This window comes from Geospiza fortis, unplaced genomic scaffold (assembly GCF_000277835.1).
Source record: "Geospiza fortis unplaced genomic scaffold, GeoFor_1.0 scaffold265, whole genome shotgun sequence".
Taxonomy (NCBI): Eukaryota; Metazoa; Chordata; class Aves; order Passeriformes; family Thraupidae; genus Geospiza; species Geospiza fortis.
In genome coordinates this window covers 1,432,382-1,444,924 of record NW_005054393.1, presented here as the reverse complement: position 1 = coordinate 1,444,924, position 12,543 = coordinate 1,432,382, and the positions used below count along the sequence as shown (strand labels likewise).

Sequence of the window (12,543 nt, the reverse complement as noted above, 5' to 3'; positions counted from 1 at the left end):
TCTTTCCCTCAAACTAACTTTTTTGTGTGAGGTGTACAGCTTATGCACTGGTAATATAAGGGGCGTACGACATTGCTTTCAACTTCTGTGTCCTACAGGCACTAAGACAACAGTTCCAAGGGGGATGCCGCAGAGGCTGGACATTACATTACCAAAATGTTCCCCAAGCTAGGACAATTCAAATGTCTTTTCTGAACATTATAAACCAAAAGATAGAGAGTGAAAGCTAATAATTTTCTTGTCCAAATAATAATAATGTTGTACTTCTCATTTGCACAAAGAGAGGGAAACAAAGAGAATTTTCTAAACTGAATCAGTAAATAATGGTCCCAGTTGTAGTATCTGAAAACTCATGGAGAAGACGAGCTGAGAAGTAGTACAGATACTGAAATGGTCAACCACAGACCAGTTAACAGTATTCTAAACATTTTCTGTCTGAGGTTTTGTGCATCTTGGTGTTCTACATTTAATGAGGAGGTAGCAGCATATTTTATCAAGTAGGAAGAAAAGTTTAAGAACCACTGTAGGTTCCCATTTTCATCCTGACTGCAGATTTCTTTGGTAGCACTGAACAGCAAACTCCCACCCCATATCTTCAAAGTTAAAAACGTGACATACCTTTTTCAAAGGACTTATTGATTAATCAGCTGATTTCTTAAATATATATATATATATACACACCAAGTATGCATGCTTTCAGAGATCAGTAATTTTTATCCCTTATACTTAGCTTCACTTTTCAGTTAGGACACATTTAAAAGACAAGTTTAGATTCTGTGTAGTTGATACTGCATGCTAGCCTATTACTGAATCTCAGAATACGTTTGGAAACAACTAACTTTTTCTTCTAGGATGACCAGATTTTCAGCACATGCCTAAAAATGTCTTCCATCTGTAACTTTGGTAATTTATGTCCAAATATGTCTATATTTGCATGTCCGAATAGCTTATTGTATATAGAGATCACGTGTTGAAATACATAACTGTCCCTTAAGCAGTTATTTCATATCTGTGAGCTGGAGAGCTCAAATGAATCTACTGGGGTGGCTTTTACATAAAAGAATCACCTCCTGACTTTCACCTCTCTTTCTGAGTCAGATATCGTCCTGCTATTCCAGTCTAACAGCCTGTTTCTCTTTCCAGATGCTGACATGCAGCAGACTTCCCATAAATGTTAGGACATCCGGCCATACCTGGGCAATTCAGACCAGCTTTTCAACTAGACAGCAGAGGCAGTCTTTCCCAGTGATTCAGCTTTGAGACTATGAGAGAGCAGTCTAATGTATACAGAAGATGTTTTCTTAACTTTTCATCTTAACCAGACCTTGACGTGATACTTCAACATCGCTGGCTGAGGAAATGTTTCCAATTGCCTGTGATCAAAGTGAAGCAAAAGTCTGATACAGTGTTTTTGCTCTTAAAAGCACTCACCAAAATGACTGTAAGGTGTTCGGATTAAGTTCTTATATATGACACTTTTCTCTGTTCTAGAGCAGCAGTTCAAACCCAACCTGTGTCAGTTGTGATTAAACATGGTTATTCACAAGACTTCCTTTTGTCCATGGTAGATTTCCTTTGAAATTGGTGGCAAGAGATGGGCTTTTCTGAAGGTGACTCAGGGCAGGAGCAGTTACACTTTGCTCTGAATCACCTTCAGGAACTTTCTTGTTCTTTCCACAGCATAGACAGAAGTGCCTCACTACCACATAAGGACACTTCCTGAGTAGTCCCCCTGGTGGTTCATCTAACTCCTTTTTCTCATTCCAGCATTGGCAAAAATAGATGCTGTTTGGAGAGAGAATGTGAGCCTGGCTGCTCTCCTCAAGCCTATCCCTTCAAGATCCCCTGCATCTACAATTGTTGTATTAAGGATGTTAAAGGATATGTCCCTGCCTAGTCCCTCTGGTAGTTTTTAATGGACCTTCTTGAGTCTTCTGATACTGATACTGTCTGCCTCCACAGCCTCCTGTGGCAACAAATCCCAGAAGCTCAGTCTCCATTGTGTAAGCTCTGTATCTGTTTTAAATCTTCTACTAGTTTCAACATATTCTCCCTAATACTGCAGGATTTGGCAGATAACTGTTCAGAATTCACCTTACCGACCATCTTCACAGTTTTCTAATCCCCAACCACATGTTCTTTCAGCCTTCCCTTGTCCAAGCTGCCTTTCCATTTTTTGATTAGGCAGATGCTCCAAAACCTTAATAGTTTTAGTGTCTCTAACTTTCCTATGTCCTGCTTGAAATGCAGAGACCAGAACTGCAGACAACGTCCACTTTGTGGATGCACCATATATACAGAGGCAACATGGTGCCTTCTGTCTTGCTCTTATACTATTCCTAACAACATCCAATTTTTGTTGGCTTTTTTAAGCTGCCACTGTCACTGCATTTTTAAGTGTGGAGATCTCCAAATGAACAGCCAAGACTCACCTCTCCAGATACCCCTCATGAGTACCTACCAGAACGTCACTTCTACATTGGCTATTTGCTGATTTGTATGAAAGAATTCACTTCTTTCAACTCATCTCCCACTCAAAGCAAGACACTACAGCAGGCAGTTCTGCTGAATGTCTCCAGAACTTGTTGAACCAAGGGCATGAGCAAGTCTCTGTGTACCCAAGAACAGGATTGAAGAAAATTGTCCTGTGGCTGTCCCTGCTGTTCTCTCCTGTGAGCAAGCAGATTAAGTTATTGTTCAAAGCTGTCAATTTGACTCTGAGCACGTGAGATAAATTCAGTTTAAGGGGCAAAAAAAGAACCAGAACTAACCCTCTCAAAAAAGAATCAGCTTTATGAGAAACATCTGAACACTTCTTTGTTGTTTTTATACTTCCTAGATGCTTGGTTACTGTCCCTGAATGGGCAGCTTCAAAGGAGCAATTAAAAATGTGTGCATAGACGCACAGTTGAGCCCTGTTTGCACACAAAAACTTTATTCTGAGCTACCTTATGTCACCCCTTTTAGAGGAGTCATCATGAGGGCATGACACCAATAAGCAGACAATGAATAAAGAAAATAACTGTTTATAAGTTCATAGTTGGCATACAAAAGTTATTGAAGAGGAACTGATATTCTAGGCAACTGGCCATCACTGCTGCCTATCAACCCTCTGTTCCCCCAACTGTTACTGGGTATTATAGAGCTCATTTTAAAAGCACTTCTCCAAGACCCGTGAGCTTGGCAGGTACTATTTTGTCTTTAGTGATAAAGAGGCTTAAGCCTAGCTGCTCGTGAACTTTTAGTCTGTAAGCAGACACCAGGCAAGTAGGTATTTAAGTGTCTACATGTAACATGTCCCACCTGCACTGAACTACAAGTATAAAATTTTAACCATAAAATGTGAAGTCAAATTGGAAAATTTAAGAGAATGGAAATTAAATCCAGATTTGAGGATATCATATCCATTCCAAAAGTTCAACTTCATGCTACCAAGTTAAATCTCAAGTGATAGAACCCCAGATTTGAGGAAAAATCTGATAAATTCTCAAAACATAGGTAGGTTCACATTAGAACCTGGAATCTCAGGGTAATCAGTGCTTGTTAAAACAATGTTGGGGCAAGGGTATGTGCATGGAGAAGGGGAGCAGCTTCATTATATCAATAAATGATGACTGTTCATTTTACTCCCCTCACTTCCCCACATGTGAAATGGTCTCAGTAATTTTTTGTTTCCCTGAAAATAATAATTGAAGCCTAACCCATCCCTCAGATTTAACCTGTGTCTATCTTGGAAAGGAGTCCAAAAATTATTTTAAATAACTCACACGAAAACTGGCGACCATGAAAATCAAAACAGCAGCAAGGGCTTGTTTGCCATTTTTGACCCACAGATCTCAGAAGAGAAACTGATGTCTTCAACTTTACTGATGGGGACATGAGGTATTTGTCCTCAGCAGTTGATGGTAGAGCCACAGTGTCCAGATTTCCTGGGTCCCCCATCTAGATCTCTCTTCAGTAAACATTCCTCTTGCAAACACAGTCGTAAGTCTTTCTAAAATCCTTAGGCAATGTTACTTTGGGAAGCAAATCAGTGAATAATCATCTGAAAAGCTTTTATCTAAGGTACAACTTTTCATGTCTTTTTCCATCCATCAATGGTTTATACTTATCCTCACAGTCAAAGCTTGATTCAACTGAATTCTGCTCCCAGAGTCAGCACTACAGTGACAGCAAGAGTTGATACTAAAAACTAACAGGAGTCTGTAAGTTAAACAGTTGTGTGTGCTGTGATTTGATTAACTATAGTAAAAGGAACACAGAACAGACAATTCAGGGCTTGTCAAGAAATAAGACCACTTCCCCTTATTCTGAAGTTGGTGCAAAGATATGATGAAATTCCACTGACTGAAGTGCAATTACATAAGAAATTATTTTGATGTATGCTTTGAGCATCAGTCAAAGTTTTCAACAGCATGCAAATTATCTTTAGTGGACTTTCAATAATAGCTTTAATTCACCTACAATTGTTATCACCCTACTTGGAGCCAAATGGTATCTGTCACCTGGTGGTCCTTCCCCTTGGGGTTTAAATAATTGATGTGACTCTAATTGTAATCTCAAAATATCTTTGAAGCCAGCATTACTCAAGATATTTTACACATTACAGAACTGTTTCTCAAGAAAAAAGATTACTTTTGCAGTAATGTACTGAAAAGTCTCCTGTCAAGCTGCATGAACAACTTTAGTTCAGTGGACTACTCTCTCCAGTTACCATTTAAGTCCATTCTCTCTCTATAAATTCAAGAAAATTCTCTTTGTAAACAGGTTTTTCCCAAAAGGAAAAGTTTTGAACAAGCTCTGATTATAACGTATACTTGTGCCATATTGCATCACACTTATCTTCTGTATCACCTGGCTTATGTATTCATATGCCTTGACTTTTATTTTTAAGTTTAAGTAGGCAACACATATGCTAAAATAACATGGACATGAAATATCTTTGTTAAAGCTCCCTGTTCCATGAGCTGGCAAGAAAAAATATCAATGGGTGACATGTCAGAAGACATAGGTATAGTTTAGAAAGAAAATTAACCTACTTGCTTCTGTTTGTCAGATTGACTTTATATAAGGTTCTTGTAAAACAGAATTTATACTTATCCTGACCCCTGTAAAAAGTGTCATCCATCAATATCAAAAAGAAAGGCAAGAAAGCTATTATTTACCCTACCCTCTAAGCCGAGTTCTTATCCTCAGATGAACTTTATTTTTTGACCAGCTCACTAATTATTATTGAAATCACTGACCCCTCTAAACAGCACATAAGCATTTGAGTTAGTAGCAACAGCAAGACCAGCCTTAATTGGTGCACTTACATAAAAGTAGAAACATAAAAGTTCTAACTGTCAGTTTCTGTCATATATTTTCTTATTATTATAGGAAAATAAGGTACAACAGTGTGAAATTCCAGCTGATTTGCATGGAAATCTGTGCCAGTGTGTTTTCTAGTGGCTGCTCTTCAAAGCAGGGATGGAGATGGACAGATACTGTTGTATGCAATTCAGGATTCCAAAGTAGTCAGTAAATCACACAATATCCAGTGGGTGAATAATGAAGTGGCTTTGGGCCATTTTTTAAAATGGTTTGTAAGCTAAAATCCACAATTACGAAAAGAATAAAAAAAAAGAGAGACAGGTTGCTGGAGTACTAACCTCTCTTTCTCAGTCCCATTCCTTTAGTTATTTCTGATCCAGCAGAGAACTAAAATATGTCTGTGATCCAGCAAGATAGGCTCAGTATCACTCCAATGTTTTATGTGGTCTCAGTTGGTGATACCAGAATTTAAATTAGAAATCTCAACTGAACAATGATTATCTGGACTCTGAAGCTGACAGGAAAAAAAAAATCAGAAAAAAGAAAAAAACCAAACCCAGCTACAGTCTTTCCCAAGAGCAATTGCCCTTTCTGGCAGGAAGGGGTAAAAATAGAGGCAGCTCATTAATATGGCTTGGCAGTGCTTAATGGCAGCTGGTCTGAAGAGTTAGATCAGGAGAAAAATATTTATACAGACAGAAATAGGTGTGAAAAAAAATTAGTCACCGAGTAAAGCTTTCATTAGGCCTTTGGTAAAGCTATACACAAACTCCCCGAGGCAATAAGGAGCATGCTCTGAAATGAATAATGCTTTTCACTTCTCCTAAACTCCTTTCAGAACTTATCCTGCGCTATAAATCACATACATGCTCGCTGTGCTTCACTCGGTAGCCTTCTCGTTTTGTGACGGACCACACACTTTCTCCCCGGGAATCCTCTGCCCCGCCGCTGCAGCAGCGGGAGAAGCTCGGGCCCGGCTGGGCGCTGCCCCAGGAGGGAATGACGGCCACAGCCGGCACCGCTCCGCTCTGACTCCGAGGAGAACATAGCTCCCTTACTCCCGGGGCAAATCTGCTGTTCTCCGTAAAACCAATGCAGTGCAAGGTCTCTTGCTGAGAATATGTCTGCTGCCAAATTGCAACAGGCACTGCGCTACCAGTACACAACAAATTTCAAAGAGTTTTAGGATGTCAGTTAAAACCAAACGCAGCCTAGCCCTCAGAAAAACAGGATTGCAAGGTGGAAAAGTCATTTGGCAAAACTTGGGTATAGGATCCTCACAAAAAATAGAGTCCTGCGACTAACTGGGTATATACATGCTCATGATCTGTTTCTTGAAGGAAGTGTCTCACTGTCCCTGAAGAAAAAGAAAGGGGGGGGAGGGATACCGAAAAAGAAAAAAAGAAAAAAAGAAAAAAAAAAGAAAAAAGAAGCGCTATTCTTTGTAACAACTGGAACCACCAAACTCAGATTGCAGAAAAGCTACTGCAACCTATTTCACTTATTATATGCGTATTAAAAATGGGAAACAAAGCAACCTATCTGATCATATGTTTCCCATTAACTTCTGATTTTTTTCTCATTCAACCAAAGCTGTTGTGTGAATACAGCACACACACCAGTTGGGCTCAAGACTCCTATAAGGACTCCCTGATATCACTGTAAATTGAAAACTTGAAATCTTTCTTTGATCCAGATCAGCCATATTCCAAGATAGATTAAAGTTACATTACCAACAGGACATAAAAATATAATTATAAGAACGATTCAGGCCAAAAAAAAAAAATCTGAGGGATGGGGATTTTCTGGTAATCAGTGGGTGTTATGAATGAGTAAAGACTGCATGATCATGCCATTTGTCATAAATGGTACCACATAAAGCCAGTTATTATATGTGTTTAAGAAAGGAGATGGATTTTGGATTTACTTTTGACCTTCTGTGTATTACTTCTGTACTGCCTAATTGGCATAGTTATTTCTGATTTTCATTAATGTAAATTGAAATGAAAATTGCCTTTTATTTTATTCCACAAGTGTTAATATCACACTTGCAAAAAATGTGAACTGTCATTCATTGTAATTTATTTTTAGATGTCTAAACAGTTTTTAATAGTGTGATGCAATCTGCACGTCAAGGAGCCAGGAGAATTGGACAGGAGCAATATGATTCATTTTTTAAAGAGCTTTACAGGGATCCCTAATTTAAACAGAAGGACACATTTATTCAGAGATTGAATTTAAAAAAAAAAATCATCCAAAGCCAAAGGATGCTTACTCAAATGCATTTTCCTGAATTTGAAAAAAATCCAAATTTGCAGAAAGATTATCTGGTATATCCTTAAGTATGTAAGAAGAGGAAAACAATTTGCAAAGTAGTAATTAAATATCTGGCAAATACTGTATTTGAACTAGAACAGTGTTATCTACATCTAATAATATCTATATCTAGCTATGCAATACAACAAGTTGGAGTGTATCTTCCTGACTCATAATATTTGCTTTGTCTGATTTTAAGTTCTAGTCTTTAAATGGATACAGAAATCACCACAAGTTGATCCACGATATTTTGTCATGCTAGAGAATTAGGAGTTTCCATTAGATAATTAATTACAAGAAGTATGTCTCATACAGGAAAAACAGTCAATTGCTGATGTAACAGGATTAACCAATCCAGCACAGTGATCCGGCCCACTTTTGACAGACGTTATATGTGATGTGTACACACGAGAAGTACAGTATAAAGCTTCGCATTATAAGTACCACAAAGAGGAACTTCAGCAGTTCTTAAAGCACAATACAGCAGTCTCCTTCTGAGAGTCAGGACTAGAGAGGTAAAACTTTCAATCAGCTTTTTTCCTTTCAAACTGAAACTTTTAATTCCTGTGCATGCTGTTGCATACTGTTAGGGTTACATTGAATGAATGCATTGAACTTTGCAGCTCAGGTAATTTGTAGAAAGAGTCTGAGCCACCATTTCTGTATGTATTCAAACACATTTCTGTATGCATTTTTGTACATATATGTATATACATGTAAGTACAAATAAACCATGTATCAGCGGTATTGGAAGCTCTCTTTTAGAAAAGGGTGGTTTTTAGAAAGTTATGCTTTAACATTAAATCTGTCATCATCATGGCATGCAAGTAAAATATGCTATACCTGTATGTAATAGAGATTATATGCGATAACTGTACCTGTAGTATATGGCAAGCAACATATACCCCACAGCAAGAAGCCAGACATACTTATCTGCATTTTATTTTGATTTATGCCGCTCCCTTACTTTTCATCAGACACTGTTAGGATAGGTGCTATATTAGAACTATATATAACTCCTTTAATTATGTCATCTGTTAGTACATCTAATCATGAATGCATATTTTCATCTGAAATTATTTTTTCATCCAATTAAACTTTTAGTTCTATTTCAAGCTGACTTTCAGACTTCGTATAATTACAACAGACTTTGGGCTGTTCACAAGATCCAAGAAAATTTGATGTGTTATAGTGAGGTTTGTGTTACAAAGATGTGTTTATAAGAATGGCTGCAGGGTTTATAATGCTGACAGACCTGTAAGTGTAACAGTATATAACAGTATAGCAACTGAGGTCAGTAAAACACAGATGAGGGGGTACTGTGGATGCCTTATAACAGTAAAAGACTTATAAAAGACCTTAATTGAAAAGGACTAGCAATATATAACATTTGTAAGACTTTGGCTGATTGTTCAATTACTTCTGTATGTTTCATTTACTCTACCTTTAATTCCTTGCCTGTCTCTTAACCCATGTGCCTGTAGTCATCTCATGGAAATTACAGACCTTTCAATGCTCCTTTCCACTGTGAAATGCAATGGTTGACAGTAATATACTGCAAGTGGAATATTTGCTGGGTAGGAGGTAAGCCCATCTGAGAAGAAAAAGGTGTGGTAGAAAGAGAATGAAAGGAATGAAAAGAAAGAGGGTAAACAATAAAAAAGAAGCTGCTCTCAGAAAATCGGTACAAGATAAAGCCTGAAAGGGAAGAATCTCAACATTTATACAGTTATAGCTGTCATTTTTCCATAATCAAATGTAAGCGAGTTTGCAAACTTCAACTTTGCTGGATAAGGAACAGAATGGAGTAGATACAGAATGTAAAGGCAGCCTGAAGCCATGGCAATGGCCCAGGGAATGCCTTCTCATTGCACAGAAAAGCCCTCCCTGGCATAAACTGACAAGGGGCTACCAACACTGGTTGAAACTTCTTGTGCTTTAGATTTCTTTTAATTTCCAATGTCCTATTCTAATATTATGATTGCTCTCTGTGATTTAAATGAATGAAGTAATAAGTGCCTTCTAATAACAATGGGCCAAATGTAGAAGATCTTACTCAGCCTTCACTCAGACAGAATTATTATTGGCATCGATGAGGGCTCTGCCTGAGTCAGAAGCAAGTATGATTTGGCCAGATGACATGTAACACTTCACATTCAAAGCATTTTTCAGGCATTGCTTGATTAACCCCAGACCTAAATATATCTACCCAAGAACTTCCAGGCACAGACTAGCATAGAAGTAGGGCTATTATATGGCACTACCATGTCCTGTCACATATATGCACCAATTCCTGCTTAGGCTTTCAGTGCCTGACTGCATATTGCAGCTGAGCAGTGTATCATGTATTATAGAGCCCTCCAAACAACAGTGCTATTTTGTGCCTGTCAGACCTTTTGCCAGTGTTGATAACCCCCAGCATTTAGAAGTGAGCAGAAAATATTTTTTTGCTTCTACTCCAGGCAGAATGATGTTCTGTTCAAAATATTCAGAGCCCCTGCCCTCATTCCCATCTCATTCACAAGCTATTTAACATCTCCTGCTATCCCTAACAATACCAGGCATGACCAAGAGCAAGGTGCTCGTTAAAGATTTCACTCTTTTCATTCATTCATGTTTCCTCTGTTTAGTTAAGCCGGTGATACTGTTGAAGGAATAAAACAAACAAAACAAAACAAAAAGAAGGGAAAATAAAAGGGGAGGAATGACAGCTGGGGGGGGGGAGGGGTCAAACAGAGAGGAAAAAAAAAGGAAAAAAAGAGAAAAAAAGAGAGTAAATTTACAGGAATGAGAAGATCTTTTAGAAAGGGCGGAGGGAAGGAACCACGAGTAGTGATATTTGAAGAGAGGTGTGTGTTAGGGGAGCAATGAGCATAAGGAAGCCAGCCTGCCTGTTCCTCCCCCTTCCTAATCATAGCCTTTACTCACAGACAAAACTCCCTCCCTCTCTCATTCACTCACTCACTTTAGGCCAATCCGTCCTCTCTCTCTCTCTCCCTCTCTCTGTGTCTCTCTCCTACTCTGAGACAGAGTCAGAACTCTTCTCCCTGACAGCCACAAACATCTACAGCACTTATTGCATTCAGAGAGGGAACCTGCAAACAAAACTTCACAGAAAACTTTTGGTTCTTGTTCCAGAGAATTTGCTGAAGAGAAGGAAAAACAAACAAACAAACAAACAAACTAAACCAGCCCCCAAAAAAACTGTTCGTGAAGGGGGAGGAAAAGCAGGGCCTTTTAAAAAGGGAATCACAACAACTTTTGCTGCCAGGATGCCTTTGCTTTGGAAGAGAGGATTTCTGTTGGTGCTTTGCTGGATTATAGTGAGGAGTTCCCCAACCCCAGGATCCGAGGGGCACAGTTCAGTCACTGACTGTCCATCATGTGCCCTTGCCACGCTCTCAAAGGATGTGCCCAGCTCACAGCCTGAGATGGTGGAAGCAGTAAAGAAGCACATACTGAACATGTTGCACTTGAGGGACAGACCTAATATCACCCAGCCAGTGCCCAAGGCAGCACTTTTAAATGCCATCAAAAAACTCCACGTGGGAAAGGTGGGAGAGGATGGTTATGTGGAAATAGAGGATGATGTTGGAAGAAGAGCCGAAATGAATGAAGTTGTGGAGCAAACCTCAGAAATCATCACTTTTGCAGAATCAGGTGAGTGCTTGAAAAAAAAACAAACTGTAAAATATCCTTTGTCCCCAAACTGAAAAATATCTTTTCTGCCAAAACTGCAATTAACTTATTTTCTTCTCCTCAGCAATAATGTTTTCTACAAGGTTGTAGGATGAGACTGGAGGGAAGGGAGAAGGAGGAATGGGATGGGGGGGGGGGTAGGACTCTGAAGGAATTTGATTTTTCTGACTTAGTCTTGGCTACAGATTACACTTGCTAAGCACAGTCAGTAACACAGGGAGGAAGCTCTCTAACCAATCTTGAACATAAAGTCAGGCTGCAGCAGGGTCCTCCAAACTCTGCCTGTAAATACAGAGCACTTGCAGTAAAGGGCTGGATTGCAGAGTTGATGGTAAAAGAAAAAAGGCTGTAGCCTTTTGGGGAGTTTATGAAGACAGAAAGTGAACTGCAAACTACTTCAGAAACAGCCCTTTCATGTAAAAATTATAGTGGAAGTTACAAAATCAGATGAAGCAGCTTAAAGTTTTAGAAGTGAGATGGCTTTTTTGTGGGTTTCTGCCCTCTTTTTTTTTGTCTTTTTTTGTTTTTTAATTTAACACAGCATCTTTGGCAATAAAGAGTTGCAGGGACTGTCAGATGACTTCAATAGAACTGGACAAGTTGCTGTAGCTGATCCAATTTGTAATGCAGACTTCTGCATACTGGAAAAAAGATTCTGCTCCTAAAACACTCCTGCCAAAAATGCAACCTTGGTAGGGTGTATTTTGAACTCTTTCACAGTTCTTTTTCCCCTAACTCTTAGGCAGTAAGAGCTCAGAATATATGTATTTAGCAAGTAAAGTCTTAAGTCTCAGATAAATTGCCCATAGGAAACAGCTCTAAAGTTGTACTTTGCTGTCTTGTTCCTACATGAATAGGACCAGAACCCATTTTAATTCAACGTATGTGTATCTGCGCATAAATCTGTTAGTGTATGTGGGTATGCTAATGCATACATCAATAGCAGTTACTTGCAATAAGTCTATCATCTAACTAACAGCAACTTTTTATGATGCTGTCTAGCCAAAGCATTTTTCCTGTTGCCAAGATGGTTTTAAAAGAATGTCATTGTTTTGTTTGGTACAGCATATGGTAGGCAAAGTATGCAAAGGAACTCCAAGCATTTTTGTTTAAAAGTTTGCTGCAGCAGTATAAACAATTAAGACAACATTCAGAGTTTCCAGTCCTGAAAACCTGTTGACTCAGATGTTCTGATTGCAGGGAAGCCATGCACAA

At 38.8% G+C, this 12,543-nt stretch overlaps 1 protein-coding gene across 1 annotated transcript in view; it reads left to right on the top strand.

Annotated features, from left to right (window-relative positions):
• The first annotated feature begins 10,496 nt into the window (after positions 1–10,496).
• The window catches only part of INHBA (inhibin subunit beta A), a 13,038-nt gene continuing 10,991 nt past the window's right edge, over positions 10,497–12,543 (top strand). The window contains exon 1 of the mRNA XM_031060867.1: positions 10,497–11,289. Coding sequence (XP_030916727.1) covers positions 10,497–11,289 — 793 coding nt within the window. The remainder of the gene's footprint in view (positions 11,290–12,543) is intronic.